Below are 23,287 nucleotides of genomic sequence, written 5' to 3'. Positions count from 1 at the left end.
GCCAACTACTTCAACCTTTCCTCGTATGATTCGTTGTCCATACTTGTCCATACTTTCAATCCTTGCCAACTTGTCTATATCCTTCTTTAAATGAATGCATGCACCCAGATGAGGTGTCACTAGGACAGACTATAGTGGAAGTGTCACTTATTTATTTATTATTTATTTACAGTATTTATATTCCGCCCTTCTCACCCCGAAGGGGACTCAGGGCGGATCACATTATATACGCATAGGGCAAACATTCAATGCCCATAAACACATCAAACAGAAACCGAGACAGACAGAAGCAGAGGCAATTTAACCTTCTCCTGAGGGGATGTTCCATTCTGGCCACAGGGGGGAGCAGCTGCTTCATCATCCATTCTGATGGCACTTCCTCATTCCAGGTTGTAAATTAGTTAAACTTGCCTCCCCACTTTTTATAAGTGGTACCTTATTTCCTACTCGATAGATGCAACTATCTTTCGGGTTGCTAGGTCAGCAACGAGCAGGGGCTATTTTTTATTTTTAATTGATGCATGCTCACCCCGCCGCGGGCTAGCCTCAAACTCATGACCTCATGGTCAGAGTGATTTATTGCAGCTGCTCAACAGCCTTCGCCACAGCCTGGCCCACTTCCCTTGTGTTGGAAAGTAATACCATTTGGCTTCTCCTGGGAAAGCTGTCCAGTACTGAAGGCTAACTTCATAGAAAAATACATTGCACTGGATCATTTACCACTGTAGGAGACATCATGGTATAATGCTTGACTGTTGGACTCGACTCTGGAGACCAGGGTTCGAATTCCCACTCAGCTATGGAACCCACTGGTCACCTTGGCTAAGACAAACTTTCAGCCTCAGAGAGCATGTCTTGTCCAAGGTTACACAATAAATTTCCATGACTGAGCAGAGATTCAAACATAGGTCTTTTGACTCAAGTCATTGCACCACACTGGCTCTGTGTGTGTACATAGTTGTAGCTAGCTGTATGTTTCAAAGGCAACTTCAGGAGTGGAGGCATCACATATTTATTCTCGCATAAAAAGCATCCCTGTAATATTCACAAACAGCCCTCCTCCCATCCTTCCTCCATTTCAAGAGAATGGCCTGAGGGAAATAAATCTCCAGCATGAATTATTTTAGATATTTGATTCTGTTCCAACCCAATTTTATGGTAGCAGCAGATATGCAGCGAGGAGAGCCCCGCAATGTTGGTTGCTTGCCTTTCTTGGTAATTTTCTGAACCATTTTAGCCAATTAATCATCTCTAATAGCATTCCTAATTCTCAAAGGCAATTGTTTCTTTTATTAAGAAAAGAAAAGAAAGGTCTGAGTCCCCCTTCTGCCCATCTGCCTGTCATACGTGGCTCAGCACTAATGTCATAGCGATAAATTCGCAACACCCCTATCATTCCTACAATGATAGGCTGGCGATATCCTGAGGATCGGATTATCAAAACTCCCCTGGAATATCAAACAGGAGGAGGTACATGGTAGTTAAGAGACAGCATCTCTTTAAATGGTTTATGGAAGGCAATTGAGAATTCACTTATTTACCGGTGGAGCACATCTAATCTCGCAGGCTTTACTTCTAGCTATTTCGAAGAATTAAAAGTGGATCCTGCCAAATTGCTTTGAGTCACAGAAATGTAGGACTGGACAGGGTCTCAAAGTCATCCTCATCCAGTCCTCTATTCAGGTGGATCCCCTTTCAAATGCTCCCAAATGGATGATTTTATTATTGGTGATTAAGTGGAATTTACTCACAAATTAAGTGGATTAAGTGGAAGGATTCCCGTCGTAGTGGGCGCGTGCCGCGGGAGGCGGGGCCAGACCTGGCCACGCCTCCCACATCACGTGGCCATGCCTCCCGTGGTGTGGGAGGTGGGGCCAGGGTGCGGGAGGTGGGGCCAGGTGTGGCCCCACCTCCCAGGGGCTCGATAGCGCTCCTGAGAACATGGTGCCCAACGCGGGGGTGTGGTTAGCGTCCCGTGTTGGGCTGGGCCTGAGTGTTATTAAAGTTGGATAACCTCCAAAGATGGACCTCTAGCTGCAAAATTTCAGTCTTTCATTTCTTCATTGAAAAATTCTTTAATAATGCCAAAATCTTCTAAATGATAAGGTCTGGTGATGGGTCTCTCATTAGGGATCTAAATACACCGCTGTCTTCCTGTCCAACTGTGTTCTGCCATGCAATAATACACAATCCTGATAAATAGTCTTCCAGCCTCCTGAGAAGGAGATACCACTGAACTACAAATGCATTCCGCTCTTACTATCAGTTAGTCCTTCCTAATGTCAGGTAGAAACTCTTTTCATGTAGATTGACTCCATTGCTCCATGCCCTATGCTCTGGATCAGCAGAAAATAAGCTGGCTCACTCTCCAATATGATATCCTTTCAAGTATTTAAATATGGGGTATCATGTCACTTCCTAACTGTCTCTTCTCTGGACTAAACATATTCTGCTTCCTAAACTATTTTATTTATTTATTTATTTACGGTATTTATATTCCGCCCTTCTCACCCTGAAGGGGACTCAGGGCGGATTACAATGAACACATATATGGCAAACATTCAATGCCAACAGACAAACAACATTCAGTTTTAGACAGACACAGAGGCATTTTTAACATCTTTCCAGCTTCACGATTCCGGCCACAGGGGGAGCTGTTGCTTCACCATCCATTGGTGGCTGTTCTTCCTTCATTCTTTTCCTAGTGGGCAGTTTTATGGTGTTGTAGATTAGTTAAATTAGCCTCCCGCATAAAGCGTACCTAAATTTTCCCTACTTGACAGATGCAACTGTCTTTCGGGGCTGCTAGGTCAACAGCAAGCCGGGGCTATTTTTTTTTTTAAATGGTCGGAGGCTTAACCCGGGTTTTGAACTCCTGACCTCTCGGTCAGTAGTGATTTATAGTAGCTGGTTACTAGCCAGCTGCGCCACAGCCCGGCCCCAAACTAAACTATTCCTCATGGTTTACAGAACTTCTACCATTTGGGTCACTGTCCTCTGGACATGTTTCAGGCTCTCACTATCCTTTTTGAATCCTGATTCCCTGAACTGGACACAGTTAGGTGCTCTAAGTGAAAGATTTTGGACAGGAAAGTATAGTGTGGTCACCATAATTATCTTTCTTCTTTTCTTTTTTGTGAGACTTTATATCTCCAGAAGAAAATAAAGAAAGGCCTCCCTCTGTTTCATACTATTTTCTCCTGTTTCGAAGACTTTTGTGAAGCAAGTGAAAACTAGGGCATGACTTTGAGGCCCTTTACTGTCTCATCCTTAGAGTTCTATAATGATGCTTTCTGAGTCACAGCTTTAATCAAAAGCCGTCAAGAGTTTAGAAGGGAAGGTGACAGATCGCATTTGATAAAGTTAATGTAAGTGACTGGTCCTGTATTTTATGCCTTTCATGGGGCTAAGACAGGCATGGGCAAACTTTGTCCCTCCAGGTGTTTTGGACTTCAACTCCCACAATTCCTAACAGCCGGTAGGCTGTTAGGAATTGTGGGAGTTGAAGTCCAAAACACCTGGAGGGACAAAGTTTGCCCATGCCAGTGCTAAGATAGTATCCACGGATCAAAATGATCAAAGGAACACATTTCCTGTGCAAAAAAAAGTAACATTTGAGCATAGAGAACCTGTTTCATTAAACAGAGTTTTCTGGACATTTGGGAACAAACCAAAAACACACATAAAATTGAACTTTCTGCACAGGAAACTTGTTTTCTACACCACAGTGAGATTTTCTGTTGTGAGATAAATTTATTTTCTGTACATAAAATTCTGCTTGCTGTTCAATAAGTGCGCAGAAAGTCTCCAACTGCAAATAATGCAGGTTTGGTTGTTAGAAAAAAATGTTAAAATTATGTGTTCTTGAGTATAAGAAGGAGCCCCCGGTGGCGCAGTGTGTTAAAGCGCTGAGCTGCTGAACTTGCAAACTGAAAAGTCACAGGTTCGAATCCAGGGAGCAGAGTGAGCGCCCGCTGTTAGCTCCAGCTTCTGCCAACCTAGCAGTTCGAAAACATGCAAATGTGAGTAGATCAATAGGTACCGCTCTGGCGGGAAGGTAACGGCATTCCATGCAGTCATGCCAGCCACATGACCTTGGAGGTGTTTACGGATAACGCCGGCTCTTCATCTTAGAAATGGAGATGAGCACCAACCCTCAGTCGGACACGACTGGACTTAATGTCAGGAGAAACCTTTACCTTTACTAAGTATAAGAAAGAAATTTTTGAAGATTTATATGTGTCTCCTACCTGTTGGGCATGGCTGGCATCCTAAAGTCCCTTCAATGGAGAAAAACCCAGGAAAACAGGGTATGCAAAATGTGCGGTTGGGGTTGGGTTCATGCCCACCTGGGCAACGCTAAAAAGGAAAGAACAAAAGAGAATTTTACTGAAATCAATAAGGGGTACTATGAAGTAAATAAATATGTCTACGATTATACTGTAAGTAGAAGATCTGCAATAATATGGAAGATCTGCAGGAATATTTCACTGAAGCCTGAGGGGTTCCTTTTCAAATGATGGCACAAAATCACAGAGATCTTGAGATACTGTACCTGAGTCTCCTGACCATTGGGACAGATGTGTCCATTTGGGCATTCCCAGCACTCTGTCTCTCCTGCGGGTGAATATCGTCCAGGGATGCAGTGTTTCTGTAGACCCTTCTGTGAATCACACCAGTAGCCATCGGGACATACTTGGCAACCAGCTCTAGTTTCAGAACTGATGTACCCATCAGGGCAAGGCTGTCAGAGATGATGTAACAATTAGCTGGTGGGTTTATGTGAGTGGTATGATATCACAATGACTAAGGCAAACTGAGCTATTCCTACTTAAAATTTGCTGTATTGTACGAGGGCTATCCAGAAAGTAGATTACGTTTTGGAATTAAAAATGAACAAAGTATAGGAAGTACATTTACCACATGCAATTGAAAGCCAGACCCAAATACCACTTCTCAACATAGTCCCCATTGAAATCTAAGCACTTCTCATAGCAATAAAAAAGTTTGGAAAGTCCTTCCCCACCAAACTTTGCCACTTGGCTTGCGTCCTCAACCAGGTGGGCGTCCCTTCCCGCAGCTGTGCATGTGCATGCGCTCAACTTTCCCCCACGCTCGTCCTGGATTGCTCTTCTGTTTTGCAAATGCTTGCAAGGAAGGTTATGGCGACCGTTTTTTGGGACAGGAAATGTGTGCTGCTTGCAAAACCTTAGAAGAGCGATCCAGGACGAGCGTGGGGAAAAGTTGAGTGCATGCACATGCGCAGCTGCGGGAAGGGACACCCACCTGGTTGAGGACGCAAGCCAAGCAGCAAAGTTTGGTGGGGAAGGACTTTCCAAACTCTTTTATCGCTATGATAACTGCCTAGATTTCAATGGGGACTATGTTGAGAAGTGGTATTTGGGTCTGGCTTTCAACTGCATATGGTAAATGTTTTCTCCTATACTTTGTTCATTTTTAATTCCAAACCAAAATCTACTTTCTGGATAGCCCTCGTATGTGTCCGCAACCTGCCAGAAGTTGGAAATATCAAAGATTACTGGAACTAAGATCTCAATTCCCCTTGAGAACAACTCTTCACTGGAGGCACAACATTTGGAAGCCTGTGATAAATTTCACAACCAAACACTTGCCTTTGTAAGGAAATAACTGACAACGTTTCTACTTCCATCTCTTGGCTTCTTCCTCCTTCAGTTAAGAGATCACTTGGCAGACTTGTTGGACAAGACTCACATGCTCAACAAGCAGCAAATAGAAGACTAAATCATGATGGAAAAATCCCATCCTTCTGTCATCACCTATTCCATTCAAAGATGATGGGCATCCATAATATCATGATTCATGGACTGTTGGTAGTCTAGTAAGCTAGCTAGTTGAGGAACTGAAAGTAAGATTTTCTGTAATGGAGCCATGGTGGTAAGATAGGAGGTAGGGGGATAAGACCCAAAGCAATCAAATAGATGTAAATTGAGCAATTCAAGATAGAAATTAAACCTGACCCATAAATTCCCATAATTCTAGCAAACCAAGGGAGAGTTAAGACTGGAATGAGTGGATTTATTTAAAAACTTGAAGTACATCACTGTCCTGGGAAATCACTCATGACAAAAGAAAGCCAAATAGAGATCCAAAACATACTATTCTAGACCTGGTACAAGATCTCTCCATCATGTTATTTTGGTAAAGGATTTTGTTTCATTTTTTAAATGAGCAATTAAATGAGGATAAAATAGAAAAAAATTGGTTTTCTGACTTGCAGCATTTTCAGGAAATTGACCTTCTTTCTCTTACCTGGCAGGATGTGATATCTGCTTGTGCTGTTAGTTCATTGTATGTTCCCATTGGGCACCACTGTGGAGCCATCTGACCTCCTGGGCAGCTGCAATAAAAATAAATATTTGTTTGAGTTCTGCTCTTTGATTCGCAATAACCCCCTACTTTCATTGGGGTTAGGGGCACTGGACCTCCAGAAAAGTGAAAATAAATAAATAAATATTGTTTTTTTTTTAGTGGAGAGAACAACTCTGGGAATATCTAGAGCAGGGGTCCCCAAACTAAGGCCCGGGGGCCAGATGCGGCCCTCCAAGGTCATTTACTTGGCCCCTGTCCTAAACTTCAGTCTACCTGGTCTTTTGGGGTCTCTTTGCTTACTTATGGCCTTATGAGATCGTCTAGATGGTCTTTGAAGATCTCTTTGCTTAGCTATGGCCTTATGAGACCATCTAGATGGCTTTTGGAGATCACTTTCCTTACCTATGGTCATATGAGACCATCTAGATAACCTTTGAGGGTCCCTTTCTTTACCTATGGTTTTATGAGATCATCTAGATGGCCTTTGAGGGTCCCTTTCCTTACCGATGATCTAATGAGACCATCTAGGTGGTCTTTGGAGGTCTCTTTGCTTACCTATGCTCTTATGAGATCATCCAGATCAGGGGTCACCAAACTAAGGCCCGTGGGCCAGATGCGGCTCTCTAAAATCACTTACCTGGCCTCTGTCCTAAACTTTAGACTTAGGGTTGACCTAAGTCTGAAATGACTTGAAGGCACACAAAAACAATCCTAATTTTGGACTATTTCATCATAGTCCGGCCCCCCAACAGTCTGTGGGACTGTGAATCGGCTCTATACTTAAAAAGTTTGAGGACCCCTGATCTAGAGAGTCAACATCTGGCAGAAGTTGACTAGAGATGCACTGGAAGCCCTAGAGATTCCTGGAGAGATGTTTTCTAAATAAAAATAGTTATTTTAACTCACAATTCTTCAACATTGGTATGGGTCCTGCACCCCTATCCCCAGCAAATGGGAAGGGCCACCTATATATTCTCCTTAAAATTTGGTTTGAATCCCAATGGATTACTTAGGGAGTAGTTTTGTCCTATTGAATCAACAGTGGTCAGAAAGAGCCAAGCTATCTCTAACATTCGTTACCCATCCTATGCTTTTCTGGTTTTTACTATTCTGGCAGAATAGCAGAGAATATTGACATTTGGCTCTAAGACACAAACATTTCACGAAGCTCCCCTGAAAGGCAGATATTATTGTCTCAAATTAAACAAAATGAGCTGATGAATTGCTTTGCGCAATAGACCCCAAATGACATTTTGGCGTGGACCTCATTGAAGTCAAAACTTAAACCCTGCCCCAGAAGCAGATGGTCAATGTATGCATTGCATTATATGAAAAGGCAGCTGTCACAGCCACAGGAAAAAGAGAAGGGAGCTATTATGCATGGCAGGAAAAGGGAAATATCATCAAGATTTTGATGTGTGTACATGTGATGCACAATCTCTCCCTAAAATGACAACCAGACTGAGAGGCCAGGTTACTGTAATTGGGGGAATGTACAAATCCATCTACATTAAATCAGTGTCAGTTTCACATACATTTTAGTCTAAGTCTTTCATTTCTAATTTCTACATGCTTTAGAAAAATCTAGTTGGCTATGAGACCATATTTGAGCTCGGAAATGTATCATAGCACTCAGAAAAGTGTGAAATTTTCTATTGACTATTATAAATTTTAATTTTCACCACTCGTTTAACTTCCTTCTGTTAAAAAAAAGAGGTCATGATGAAGAAAAAAAAAGAACTACAGTTCACAATTGCTGGTGGCTTGTGAACAGGTTGTGAATCAGTGAGCTTTTTGCTTTTGCTTTTTGGTGTATTTCTTTGCCAAGTACTTTGCATTTTTATATCGCCATTTGTTTGGTTTTTTTTTTATATATAAATACGGACATTTTAGCTTTGTTTTTGGTTTTTGGTTTTTTCTCTCTCCCTTTTTGATCCGTTTTAAATCTCAGTTTTCCCACTTTCTATACAATCAAATGTTCTCATTCTTTTGATGTTAATTTACTCTATCTTATAAGGTAAAACTTCAAAAAAATATATATATACTAGCTGTGCCTGGCCACGCGTTGCTGTGGCAAAGTGGTGGTGGTATTGGTTAAAAATTGTTGTGTAATTTTTATTTGACTTTATTTGCATTTTTTATTAATTTTATTGTAAGTTATCTTTTTATTTATTATATTTTATTATTTTCTTGTATTATTTTTAGTTATTTTCTGTTATTATAGTATTTTATTGTATTAATTATTTAGTGTTTTTTATTATTTTTTAGTGTTTTTTATTATTTTTTATTGGGTTGCTAGGAAACCAAGTTGGAGGAGCTTAGCCTTCCAACTGGCAGCAATTGGATAAAAGCAATCATTCCTCTCTCTCTAATTAGGACTTTATTTTTGTTTTCTTTTTGTTGTATCAACCTAGAGGCGTGGATGATGGGTTGTGTTGTCAAATTTCGAGGTTGGGGGGCCTGTAGTTTTGTTGTTTTGTGGGTCGCCATGATGCCATCACTCTTTTATATATATAGATATATTAAAGAAAAGTGTGAAATGTAAAGCATCTGATCTGCATATGATCCTCATATGGATAGAAGATTTGTATACAAGAGTGTCCCTAAGCAAGGCAGCTACTGAAGTCCTAATGAAGTCCAATGATATCCTGCATCATCATGGGATTTGTAGTTCACCAGGCTATTCTCCTCCTACAGTTCAGAGAAGTAAACTAGATTCAACACATTTCTCACCAAAATACAGATCCCACTGTATTTTGCATTGGACAGCGATGCAATATGGATGCATCTTCCATTTGTTTCTTAATTCAGTTGTGCCAAACATCAGTATGGAAAAGGACTTGTTTGCTTACAAGAATCCAACGGGGCATTCAAGACAGTTGCCAGAAGTGTAGTAGTGTCCTTCCGAACAGTTAACCGGGTTCCAGTTCCTGCAGTCAACGTCTTCATGGCTTGACAGAGAGGCCGTTCCTATGAGGAAGGAGGAAATGCCGCTTAGAAAAGCCAAATATGTTATGTCAAAGAATCTCTGATCCTCCAGCACAACTTTATAGTCAACTTTTTTTGTGTGAGGAGTGACTTAAGAAACTGCCATCCAAGTACTAACCAGAGCTGACCCTATTTAGCAGGGGTCCTCAAACTTTTTAAGCAGGGGGACGGTCCACAATCCTTCAGTCTGTTGAGGGGCCAAATTATCATTTGAAAAAGAAATACGAACAAATCCCTATGCACACTGCACACGTCTTATCTGTAGTGCAAAACAACAACAACAACAATGAAAGAACAATAAAATATTTTAAAATGAAAACAATTTTAACCAACATAAACCTATCAGGCCAATGAGATAGTCAAGTTAATTAGGATTGTTGTTGTTGTTGTTGTTGTTGTTGTGTGCCTTCAAATCAAGTGGGCAAGCCTAAGTCTAAAATTATTTATTTATTCATTTACTACATTTATTTACTACATTTATATCCCACCCTTCTCACCCCGGAGGGGACTCAGAGCAGCTGTATGTACATACAATATGTTATATTATTAGCATAGCACAATATTAGCATTATATATTACTATATTGAACTATACCACTATACTGTAATATTACATGTAATATATAACATGTAATTAATATTATTATATGGTATTATTATTAGTATTACATTGTATAACATGATAATATTATCAATATCATATGTATGTATAATATATTATATTATTAAAACTGATATAAAAATATTATATTATAAATGAGGGCGGGGGCCAGGTAAATGACCTTGGAGGGCCGCATCCGGCCCCAGGGCCTTAGTATGGGGACCCCTGCTATTTAGTTTCCAAAATCAGGTGCCTTTAGGGTGATGTTTTTTGGGTTTTTTTCGTGTCAGGAGCGACTTGAGAAATTGCAAGTCACTTCTGGAGTGAGAGAATTGTCCATCTGCAAGGACATTGCCCAGGGGAGGCCTGGATGTTTTGATGTTTTTACCATCCTTGTGGGAGGCTTCTCTCATGTCTCTGCATGCTTGAGCTGATAGAGGGAGCTCATCCACACTCTCCCAGGTTGGATTCGAACTGGCAGCCTTCAGGACAGTAACCCAATTTTCAAGTCAGCAGCCATGCCAGCACAAGGGTTTAACCTGCTGCACCACCAGGGGCTCCAATGGTCAACTTATACTGTAAGATTCTTAGGGAGGCCATGTTAAGCAGATCTATAAAAGTCCACGTCTGTAAAAATAAAACATACAAATGTGGGGGGCTAACTGTACTGTAATTGCTGTTGGAAGACATGCCTCTTCATTTAGACCTTCTTTACTTACTAGATAAACTGTCTGCCAAATGATCTGGACATTAACAAACAGAAGGTATGTATTAGCACTATTCATTCTTTAATACATGAATGTATATCTTCAAGCTCCAAGGGAATTAGTAAAGGTAAAGCTTTTCCCCTGACATTAAGTCCAGTCGTGTCCGACTCTGGGGGTTGGTGCTCATCTTCATTTCTAAGCCGAAGAGCCAGCGTTGTCTGTAGACACCTCCAAGGTTGTGTGGCTGGCATGACTGCATGGAGCGCCATTACCTTCCTGCTAGAGCGGTACCTACTGATCTACTCACATTTGTATGTTTTCGAACTGCTAGGTTGACAGAAGCTGGGGCTAAGAACAGGATCTCACCCCGCTCCCTGGATTCGAACTGCCAACCTTTCGGTCAGCAAGTTCAACAGCTCAGTAGTTTAACCCACTGCACCACTGGGGGCTCTAGGGGAATTTGGTAATAGAAAATTCTTTCACTTAGCAAAGTTCAATTGATGAAGAAGTCATTTTAGCCTTACAGGACAGAAATTTCGATGGCTGAATGAAAATTTCCCTTCCCATTTGGACTGGGACTGTGATATTACATTAGTCAAATCAACTAGACAAGGATTCTACACCACAGAGTTAATTTATTTTATTTATTTATTTACAGCATTTATATTCCGCCCTTCTCACCCCGAAGGGGACTCAGGGTGGATTACAGTGAACACATATATGGCAAACATTCAATGCCTTTTAACATAGAACAAAGACAAGACAAACATAGGCTCTGAGCGGGCCTCGAACTCATGACCTCCTGGTCAGAGTGATTCATTGCAGTTAATTGCAGCTGGCTTGCTCTCCCGCCTGCGCAAGAACCATTTTAACTACAATGATTCAATGCTGTGGAAACATGAGAGTTGTAGTTTGGTGAAACACTCTTTGGCATAAAAGACCTTGTCAAATTGCAACTCCCACAATTCCATAGAATGGTTGTAATGTGGTGTCAAACTGCATTCATTCTACAGTTGATATCAGTGGTTCTCAACCTGGGGTCCCCAGATGTTTTTGGCCTACAACTCCCAGAAATCCCAGCCAGTTTACCAGCTGTTAGTATTTCTGGGAGTTGAAGGCCAAAAACATTTGGGGACCCCAGGTTGAGAACCATTGCTTTAGATGGACCCATAAACACCTGAACAAGAGCAGAATACAGTAGAGTCTCACTTATCCAACACTCACTTATCCAACGTTCTGGATTATCCAACGCATTTTTGTAGTCAATGTTTTCAATATATCGTGATATTTTGGTGCTAAATTCGTAAACACAGTAATTACTACATAGCATTACTGCGTATTGAACTACTTTTTCTGTCAAATTTGTTGTATAACATGATGTTTTGGTGCTTAATTTGTAAAACCATAACCTAATTTGATGTTTAATAGGCTTTTCCTTAAGCCCTCCTTATTATCCAACATATTCGCTTATCCAACATTCTGCCAGCCCGTTTATGTTGGATAAGTGAGACTCTACTGTAGTAACCTGGAATTTCTCAACTCAATCCTAAATCCAAAGCCGCTAGTGATGAACTGTATAAAAGCATTAGCCACATAATATCAGTCCCTTAATCTTCTGATGCAAATATATTGCATTCTTTGAAAGGTACATTATTGACTTTGTTTAATTTTGTTAAGTTTATGAATCCAATAGATTTCTTCAATTTTATAGCCTTTTTAGAAGCAGTTTTCAAACAATGTTGGTGTCAACGTGGGACTGACAATATGTTCTGTCCTATATTAGCAACAATCATAACAATAGTGATGATGATAGTGATGACAACAAAGATATCCAAAACGTCAGATAAAAGGCAACCACATAGTACCACTTTGTAGTAGTCATTAAAAATTGCTGAAGTAAAAGCTGCCGCTTCTGAAATGCAGGGGGAAAAAAAACACTCAACGGGTGTATTTTGAAACGTATATTTTCACGCAAAAAAAATTGAAACGTGGGCGAGAATTCTTTCATAGCACATTTCTTTCAGCTCTGTTTGAATAGATCTGTACTTACCAAGTGACACCTAAATAACTAACGTTATCGCTACTCCTCCCATCAAAGAGAGATTTAAACCATTAGACTAATGCATGTAAGAATAGAAGTGATAGCTCGGTTTCAAAACAGAATGGCAGGAGGGCAAACGAGAAGAGGTTAGGTTAGGAGAATGTGTGTGTGTGTGCTCAGTGAACAACTCTGGAAGACTTTTTATATTGAATTTCAATGGATGAGAAAGCAATGGATGAGAAAGGATGCCTGCCATAGATGTGGGCGAAACGTCAGGAGAGAATACTTCTGGAACATGGCCACACAGCCCTAAACACATACAACAACCCTGTGATCCCGGCCATGAAAGCCTTCGACAACATGATGAGAAAGCAATTTATATCCCAAATGTAAGGCTGGGACCTTGCTTTGTGTCTCTAAAAAAACTATCCTGAAGTACAGGAGAACAATTTGGAAATTGGGAAGTGGATTGGCAAACCCACTTTTCACGATCAGAAGCCTGCATTGGGTGATGATTATTTTTTAAAATAATAAAATATATTTTACCTAATACATATATCCAGTGTTGCCTGGGTATTAGAGGGGCTGCCAGCCAGCTTCTTTCTCCCATCTCCTGCTCTTAATTATGCTTATTTTAAATTATGACCTGTTTAATTTGTTTTTAAATGTGATGTTTATTGTTTTAACAGTTGATTTTATGATGTTATGTGATTTGTATTGGGCTTGTCCTCGTGTGAGCCGCGCCGAGTCTCCATTGGGGAGATGGAGGCAGCATTCAAAAATAAAAGTTATTATTATTATTATTATTTTATTTTATGCAAACAAGATAGATATGCTGGATTTCGTATCACAAAATCACAAGTCAAACACTTCCCAAGTGTCTAGGACTGTGTGATGTATTTTTGGATGATGCGCGCAGATCCCAGTAGGGTGGCCTTTTGCAGCTGGCAGATCGTAATTTTGTCAATGTCTATTGTTTCCAAATGCCAGCTGAGATCTTTTGGCACGGCACCCAATGTGCCGATCACCACCGGGACCACCTGTACTGGTTTCTGCCAGAGTCTTTGAAGTTCAATCTTGAGGTCCTGATAGCGGCTGAGTTTTTCCTGTTGTTTTTCGTCAATGCGACTGTCACCTGGGATGGTGACATCAATGATCCAAACCTTTTTCTTTTCCACAACTGTGATGTCTGGTGTGTTGTGTTCCAGAACTTTGTCAGTCTGGATTTGGAAATCCCACAGTATCTTTGCATGCATGCATGCTCATTTTCCAATACTTTTGCAGGTTTGTGATCCCACCAGTTCTTTACTGCTGGGAGGCATACGTTCCAATGTATCATTTGGGCCACGTAGTTGTGCCTCTGTTTGTAGTCAGTCTGTGCAATTTTCTTACAGTAGCTGAGGATATGATCAATGGTTTCGTCGGTTTCCTTGCACAGTCTGCATTTTGGGTCATCAGCTGATGTTTCGATCTTGGCCTGAATTGCCTTTGTCCTGATGGCTTGCTCCTGGGCTACAAGGATCAGGCCTTCTGTCTCCTTCTTCAGGGTCCCATTCGTGAGCCAGAGCCAGGTCTTCTCTTTATCAGCTTTTCCTTCAATTTTGTCAAGGAACTTTCAATGTAATGTTTTGTTGTGCCAGCTGCCAGCTCTAGTTTGTAGTGCAGTTTTCTTGTACTGATTTTTTGTCAGCTGTTCTTTGAGGAGTTTCTGGAGATGATGACGATGATGATGATGATGATGATGATGATGATTGTTATTCTCCACCTTGCTTCTATGTCTTCTTGGTCCCTCACTATGTCTCCATAGCAATGCTTTGGCCCTCTGATATACAGTGTTCCTTCGCTACTTTGTGGTTCACTTTTTGCTCCCTTGCTGTTTCATGGGTTTTCAATAAATATTAATGTATCGCAGTATTTTCACTGTTTTGCAAGTTTTTGCAATGTGTAAAGGGTTTTGGAAGGGGGGGGAAGGGAGAAATAAAGGGAGGGGGGAAGGGTTGGAAATTTAAAAAAGGGCTATTTAGCGATAAGTGAGGGAACACGGTATATCATTATATTATATCTATATAGGAGCCCCGGTGGCAAAGTGCGTTAAAGCACTGAGCTGCAGACCGAAAGGTCCCAGGTTCAAGCCTCGGAAGCGGCATGAGCGGCCGCTGTTAGCTCCAGCTCCTGCCAAACTAGCAGTTCGAAAACATGCCAATGTGAGTGGATCAATAGGTACCGCTCCGGCGGGAAGGTAACGGCGCTCCATGCAGTCATGCCAGCCACATGACCTTGGAGGTGTCTATGGATAACGCCGGCTCTTTGGCTTAGAAATGGAGATGAGCACCAACCCCCAGAGTCAGACATGACTGGACTTAACGTCAGGGGAAACCTTTACCTTTATATCTATATAATACCCTCTTGTGGTTGCTTCTGAGCATTGCACACATCTTTCATTAGTTTTGTGGGCTCTGACCCCCAAAGTGGATGATTTTGTAGTTCAAATCCCCCAATTCTCTTAAGTTGGATAATGTAGGGCATATGTGCCAAGTCTGGTCCAGATCTATTAAATCATGTAGGAGCCTTTGTAGTGCAAACAAAACAACCAACAAACATATATACATACTTTGAGTTTAATTCTCTATATAAAAGGCAAAAAAGTCTGCCTGTCCATCTGTCTGTACCACAAAGCCTATTGCTAAGTGACAATCCAGTGTCTCTTTGTGATGTCATTGAATTAGCTTTTGCTAGGTTGCTTCTGGTGTGAGAGAATTGGCTGTCTGCAAGGATATTGCCCAGGGGATGCCCTGATGTTTTGATGTTTTTACCATCCTTGTGGGAGGCTTCTCTCATGTCCCTGCATGGAGCTGGAGCTGACAGAGGGAGCTCATCCACACTCTCCCCAGGTTGGATTTGAATCAGGAACCTTCGGGTCAGCAAGCCAACCTTTGTGTCATCAGTCCTGCCGGCGCAAGGGTTTAGCCCACTGCACCACTGGGGTCTCCTGCAGTTTCTCGAGTCGCTCTTGACATGAAAAAAAAAACTGTTGCTGGGTGAAGGATTGGCTATTTCTAGGTGAAGTGTCCCTCTTTGTTGTCACTACGAACAAAAGGTGACAGGTCTCCAGGCAATTCACATCCTGATTTTAAAAAATATATAGTGTTTCCTCACTACTTCGCGGTTCACTTTTTGCGGATTCGCTGTTTCGCGGTTTTTCTATAAACTCTAAAAGAATATTATAAATAATTAAAAATTATAATTTACAACCTAAGGAAGGGCAGAAGGAGAAGCCAAAGGGAGAGAAAAGGAGCCCAAGCGGTAACAGGAGGAGATTTATCAACACATGATTGGTTGATAAAGACTTAAAATAGTGTATAACTACTAAAATAATGCATAAATATTCAAATAAATATAGTCCCTACTTTGCGGATTTTCACGTATTGTGGGTGGTCCTGGAACCTAACCCCAGCGATAAATGATGGAACACTGTACAGCTAAAAGCATGTAATACAACAATGGATTTAAAACTATTTAGAACCATACCAGGAGCGAATGGGGATGCACTCAAGAACCAAGAAACTTCTTCACTTTGCACACACCTTTTCAGGTTTTAAATAATTGACATTAAAAAAATGAGAATTTATTTTAATGGGGTGCAATCATGCTTAAACCAAACACCTAAAAAAGGCAGAATGCAATTGGCCTTCTTGGGAGACCCGTATAAAGAGACATATAAAGAAAGGCAGGTTTCAGCATCTCAAGATTTAGACTTACCCGATATACAGCAAATGAGGACAGAAAAGACAACAAACTGCTTCCAAAGTCCAGCCATCAGAGCAGAGAAAGAGACTGGCTCCGGCATGGAAACCCAAAACGCCGGCAAAAACTGCCAAGGATCTCGCTGCCTGAGCGACCAATGTTTCCTTTGCTGGTGCCAACTGTGCGGTGTAACCAAATCTCTCCCGGGTAATCACTTTCCAAAAGAGCCTGAAGTGAAATGAACACCGAGCGGTGGAAAAAAAAGACGAGAGCCCCTGAGAGGTCACAGAAAATCTTGTAAGGATGATCCACGGATTTGGTAAAGAAAGACAGAAAGAGCTAATAAGATGTGCCAAGCACATTTCAGAGGTAACCTCTCAAATTCTAACAGTGCCGTGTTCCTGTTGTTTCAACTACAGTAGAGACTCACTTATCCAAGCTAAACGGGCCGGCAGAAGCTTGGATAAGCGAATATCTTGGATAATAAGGAGGGATTAAGGAAAAGCCTATTAAACATCAAATTAGGTTATGATTTTACAAATTAAGCACCAAAACACAACATATTTGACAGAAAAAGTAGTTCAATACACAGTAATGTTATGTTGTAATTACTGTAGTAGCAAAATGACAATTATGAAGTAGCAATAAACATAATTTTATGGTTGGGGGTCACCACAACGTAAGAAAGTGTATTAAGGGGTTGCAGCATTAGAAAGGTTGAGAACCACTGTTCTAGAGCCTCCTCAAAACACTGTTAGCCTACCACCTTCCTAAGATTCACTTTAGCCTTGTGACACAATGTTTACATGATGAATATGCTCCTTCAAGTTACCCTTATTTTCAGCACATAAACAGTTAACCACAAGGCACTTTCCTGAGAGTGTGGTTACAGGTGTACAATGTGCCTGGGTTAAGCCATTAACTGCAGTCCCAGCAAGCTATTTGCTTGTTTTCCTTGTCCTACTTGCAGTTATGACTCACTGCAATAATTATCGATTAGGTTTAAGCCTTTCATTTCTACTCCAAGGCCCTAGCGCATTGCTAACTGTGCTGCAGTGTTCATTATGTGGCTCATCCATTCCTTCCAATATTTCACAGATAGAAACCTGGAGACCGTTGGGTCAATGGGCACCAGATTGTGGTCAAGACGTTACAGGTTACTTAGAAGAAGAAAACAGACAAGTTAGGAGAGGCTGACGCTGTTTCTGTGGCTTGCATCTACTTGGAAGGGCAAGATTCATCTCCTCTCAAGTATATTGAATGCAAATGCTGAGGAAATTGTTATTTTGAAAGAGTGGCATGGCATCTATTGGGATTATCAAATCAGGACAGTTGGAGTTTATTGGCTCATCTACTCTTAGTTTCATATGTTCAAGCACAGAAAGGGTCAATGTGTTGTCAAAGGCTTTCATGGCCGGGATCACAAGGTTGTTGTATGTTTTCCAGGCCGTATGGTCATGTTCCAGAAGTATTCTCTCCTGACATTTCATCCACATCTATGGCAGGTATCCTCAGAGGTTGCGAGGTATGGAGAAACTAAGCAAGGAAGGTTTATATTATCTATGGAAGTTCCTGGGTGGGGGGAAGGACTCTTGTCTGTTGGAGGCCAGTGTGAATGTTGTAATTAATCACTTTTGTTAGTATTAAATGGCCTTCCCAGCCTCACATCCTGGCCTGGGGAAATCCTTTGTTCAGAGTCGTTAGCTGCCCCTGATTGATTCCTGTCTGGAATTCTTCTGTTTTCAGAGTGTTGTGTCAGGGTATCAGCAACTCTGACTTGATTGATAAGCTAGCTCTCAGATCACCTGTCAGACCACTCTGCAAACTGCGAAAGTGGCACTGACAAAGAATGACAGCTTCGCTGATTTATCTCTGCTGAAGCCAGCGTCACTAAGGCTTTATTTACAATATTTACATTGCTTACTGTCCAAAGCTATCCGGACACATGTTGCATCCACACAGACAAACATGGAGAACGTCCGTCTCTTTCAAAAGTCTGTTCACTGTGTGCTATGAGAAAGGCTGCATTACGGGAACAGTTTTTGTGGACCTTACGGCAGCCTATGACACGGTGCAACATAGAAAAATGCTGCATAAAGTCTACCATATCACCCAGGACTTTGACTTTACAAAAACTGTCCAGACCCTCTTAGAAAACCGCAGCTTCTATGTGGAGTTTCAGGGCCAGAAAAGCAGATGGAGGAGGCAAAAGAATGGTTTACCCCAAGGCAGCGTTCTTGCACCAACCTTATTTAATATCTTCACGAACGATCAGCCACAACCACCACTCACAAAGAGCTTTATATATGCTGATGACCTTGGCCTTACAACACAAGCAAAAGATTTTGAAACAGTTGAAAAGCAACTCACCAATGCCTTGAAAGATCTCTCCAGCTACTACAAAGAGAACCACCTGAAGCCGAACCCTTCCAAGACACAAGTGTGTGCTTTCCATCTACGTAACCGCGAAGCCAACAGGAAACTGAAAGTTACTTGGGAAGGCCAAGAGCTCGAACACTGCTTCCATCCTAAATACCTTGGTGTCACCTTAGATCGAACACTAACATATAGGAAACACTGCATGAACACCAAGCACAAAGTAGCTGCACGTAATAACATCCTGCGGAAACTGACTGGCAGCGCATGGGGTGCAGACCCACAAGTAATAAGAACATCAGCCCTGGCCTTGTCTTTCTCAACTGCTGAGTACGCCTGTCCTGTTTGGCACAAGTCTGCCCATGCAAAGCAGGTGGACATAGCACTGAATGAAACATGCAGAATCATCACGGGATGCCTTAAACCTACACCTGTTGATAAACTCTACAAGTTAGCTGGCATTGCCCCTCCTGACGTGCGACGGGAAGTTGCTGCTAACGGTGAGAGAAAAAAGGTCGAACATTGTGAAAGCCACCCACTGCATGACTATCAGCCTCCTCCCACCAGACTCAAATCAAGGAAGGGCTTCATGAGAACCACCACTCCTCTTGATGTTCCTCCAGCAACAGCAAGGGTGTCTCTCTGGGCAGATAAACCTGGCAATTCTAACTGGATGGCCCCCCAAGAGGGTCTTCCTCCAGGGGCAAACCAGGAATGGGCAACTTGGAAGTCCCTGAACAGACTCAGAAGCGGAGTGGGCAGATCTAAAGACAACTTGGCAAGGTGGCACTACCTGAAGGAATCCTCCACCTTGTGTGACTGTGGAGCAGAACAAACAACTCAGCATATGTATGCTTGCCCACAATGCCCTGCCTCATGTACGGAGGAGGAGTTGTTTAAAGCTACAGACAATGCGGTTGCTGTTGCCCGCTTTTGGTCCAAAACTATTTAGTTGCTTGTGATTCCTTTCCCCCCCCCCATTATTTGAAATGTACAATGCTTTTGACACGAAATAAATAAATAAACTGTGTGCATGTGCACATAAGCACCTCCTTTGCAGTCCACAGTCTGTGATTCCTCTTCCTGTCAAGTAGCTCAAATGGAAGTCTTTGCCATTTGCTCTTCCAGAAATCAATCAGGGCTGGCCAGAATTAACCTCTTGGCTGCTGGAATGCTTGCCGGAACAAAACACACAATCCAACAGCAAACAATAGATTGAACATTTCACTCTACCCTGTTTCCCCAAAAATAAGACAGTGTCTTATATTAATTTTTTCTCCCAAAGATGCACTAGGTCTTATTTTCAGGGGATGTCTTATTTTTCCATGAAAAAGAATTCACATTTATTGTTGAACAAAATAATAATATTTATATACTGTACAGTAATTGTCATCACAAACCAGCATAACCAGACAAACTATGAATCCTATCAAGAATTTCTTGTTACACTATTTTAATGTACAACAATCTATGGTATATGCATTTATCGATCCTGCATGCTCTGGTGTTCTGTTCAGCGGGCATGCTTCAAAACAAAAACTTTGCTAGGTCTTACTTTTGGGGGAGGCCTTATATTTCGCAACTCAGCAAAACCTCTACTAAGTTTTATTTTCAGGGGATGTCTTATTTTCAGGGAAACAGGGTATATCAACAAAAACACTAACATGCTGCTCCTATTTACTGTTCTGATTTTGGAGTTTAAAACTCCAGACAGGAATCAATCAGGGGCAGCTAACAACTCTGAACAAAGGATTCCCTCAGGCCAGGATGTGAGGCTGGGGAGGCCATTTAATGTTAACAAAGGTGATTAATTACAACATTCACACTGGCCTCAAACGGACAAGAGTTCTTTCCCCCACCCAGGAACTTCCACAGATATATAAACTTTCCTTGCTTAGTTTCTCCAGATACCTCACAACCTCTGAGGATGCCTGCCATAGATGTGGGCGAAATGTCAGGAGAGAAGACTTCTGGAACATGGCCATACAGCTCAGAAAACATACAACAATCCACAAGAAGGGTCCTTTTTTATTACAAAAAGCTGTTGGGTATGTCTTGGAGAAGCAATGAACCTCACCTAAAACAGAAGGCAGTAATTTCCTCACCAACATGAGCAAAGCAGAAACTGGAGTCTGCGATGCTTGATGTGAATATGGGTTTGATATCAGCCTACAAAAATGTGCCTGTTGTCATCTGTGCTGTGTTAAAGGGTATGAAACGCATGAAATGTTCAACCAGCAGGGAAGAGAAGCCCCTTCCTTCAAGCCTCTGAGATGCCACCTAAGGCCCCTTGCCTCCTGCCCCCTTCACTCGCACGTTGCCATCTGTTGCACTTTTATAAAATCTTTAATTAAACTCTTCCTATCCGTCTCAGATGCATCTGTTTCCTTGCACTCCATAAACAATTCCTGGGAATATCTGCAATTATCTTACATTACAGACAAGAATTGCCAATTAAAATCTTTATCAACACAGTGTTCAAGAGAGGCAGGCAGCCAAATTCAGTGGTATCGGGTTTTTATCCCCTGCTAGATAGCAGTCTGAGAACACCTGTGGATTTTATAGGGTGGGAGGACATGCATGCCAGGCAGCCAGTATATTTTCCTGATTGAATCAGTAAACTTCGGTGCAGCTGCATAAGCAGTAAAAGAGTTGCTAAACCTTGCAAAGTCTGAGGCTAAAACTCTTCCTTGTCATGCATATATTTGGGATTCTCACAGGACGGACCTGTCAGGTTCTAACTTGGTTCAATGCACCTTCCAAACTGTATATTAACTTGTCCTTGGCTATCTTGGCTTTCCTGCATTTTGCTACTTTTTTCACATCAGGAGCAACTTGAGAAACTTTCTGGTGTGAGAGAATTGGCTGTCGGCAAGGACATTGCCCAGGTGACGCCCAGATATTTTCCCATCCCGTGGGAAACTTCTCTCATGTCTCTGCATGAGAAGCTGGAGCTGACAGAAGGGAGCTCACCCCACTTCCCAAATTCAAAATGCCAATGTTTCGGTCAGCAATCCTACTGGCATAAGCATTTAACCCATAACATCACTGGGGGCTTTTGTTTTGCCACTGGCTCAGTTGATTCTTCTGGAATGGGATGTTCACCTACATTGGGGCTTTTTGACTTGTCTCAGCACCATGGGCTTTGTATTCTAGAACAATGTTTCACAGACAATAGGTAACACCACTTAAAAAAGCCTGTCTTGCTTATCTATCCAGTATATTTCACATAGAATCTAAGCAGAATTCAAAGAGTTGTCAAAGGCTTTCATGGCCAGGATCACAGGATTGTTGTATGTTTTCCGGGCTATATGGCCATGTTCCAGAATTTCTGGAACATAGCCATACAGCCTGGAAAACATACAACAACCCAAGAATTCAAAGACATTGCCATATTAGTCTGGATCGGTATGCAAAGAACTTGTAGTACAGTAGAGTCTCACTTATCTAAGCTAAACAGGCCAACAGAACCTTGGATAAGCAAGTATCTTGGATAATAAGGAGAGATTAAGTCAAAGCCTATTAAACATCAAATTAGGTTATGATTTTACAAATTAAGCACCAAAACATCATGTTAGACAACAAATTTGACAGAAAAAGTAGTTCAATACGCAGTAATGTTATGTTGTAATTATTGTATTTATGAATTTGGCACCAAAATATCATGATATATTGAAAACATTGACTACAAAAATGCCTTGGATAATCCAGAACCTTGGATAAGCGAGTCTTGGATAAGTGAGACTCTACTGTACCTTTGAAACTAAATGAGAGGAAGAAGTTGGCAGCATAAATATTTGTAGATTAAGGATGCGTCTACACCATAGAATGAATGCAGCTTGACACGACTTGAATTGCCATGACTCAATGCTATGGAATACAGTAGAGTCTCACTTATCCAACATTTGCTTATCCAATGTTCTGGATTATCCAACACATTTTTGTAGTCAATGTTTTCAATACATCATGATATTTTGGTGCCAAATTCATAAATACAGTAATTACTATGTAGCATTACTGCATATTGAACTGCTTTTTCTGTCAAATTTGTTGTATAACATGATGTTTTTGGTGCTTAACTTGTAAAATCATAACCTAATTTGATGTTTAATAGACTTCTCCTTAATCTCTCCTTATTATCGAACATATTCGCTTATCCAACGATCTGTCGGCCCATTTATGTTGGATAAGTGAGACTCTACTGTACTACAATTTGTAGCTTCGCAAGACAATGATACTCTCGGGCAAAGAAAGCTAAAGACCTTGTAAATATGTAATTCTCCTTATCCCAGCCTCCCTTAGTTGTGAATTCTTCCTTATTTGCCACCTTGGCCATGCTCTGATGTTGTCCTAGTTTTCCTCTGTGAAAATACTGGAAGGTGAGCCTTCCCTTTGTTGTTCCATTGGAAAGACGGTGACTTAGAAACAAAAGCAGCAGCAAACTCACAGCATTAGAAATTCATCTCTGAATGAGCAAAGG

General features: G+C 41.4%; 1 protein-coding gene across 2 annotated transcripts in view; it reads right to left on the bottom strand.

Moving 5' to 3' along the window:
* LOC100564612 (zonadhesin) overlaps positions 1–17,173 on the bottom strand; it is a 180,895-nt gene extending 163,722 nt beyond the window's left edge. For both annotated transcript variants that reach the window (XM_008119521.2, XM_062960921.1), the window contains exons 1-5: positions 16,447–17,173; positions 9,204–9,321; positions 6,292–6,379; positions 4,556–4,744; positions 4,251–4,359 (exon numbers count right to left, since the gene is read on the bottom strand). In XM_008119521.2, coding sequence (XP_008117728.2) covers positions 4,251–4,359; positions 4,556–4,744; positions 6,292–6,379; positions 9,204–9,321; positions 16,447–16,534 — 592 coding nt within the window. In that variant the 5' untranslated portion in view covers positions 16,535–17,173. The remainder of the gene's footprint in view (positions 1–4,250; positions 4,360–4,555; positions 4,745–6,291; positions 6,380–9,203; positions 9,322–16,446) is intronic.
* Between the last annotated feature and the right edge of the window lie 6,114 nt (positions 17,174–23,287).

The sequence above is a fragment of the Anolis carolinensis genome, unplaced genomic scaffold, assembly GCF_035594765.1.
Source record: "Anolis carolinensis isolate JA03-04 unplaced genomic scaffold, rAnoCar3.1.pri scaffold_8, whole genome shotgun sequence".
Classification (NCBI taxonomy): Eukaryota; Metazoa; Chordata; class Lepidosauria; order Squamata; family Dactyloidae; genus Anolis; species Anolis carolinensis.
Note: the sequence above shows the minus strand (reverse complement) of the source record. Positions and strands in the feature narration are given on the sequence as shown.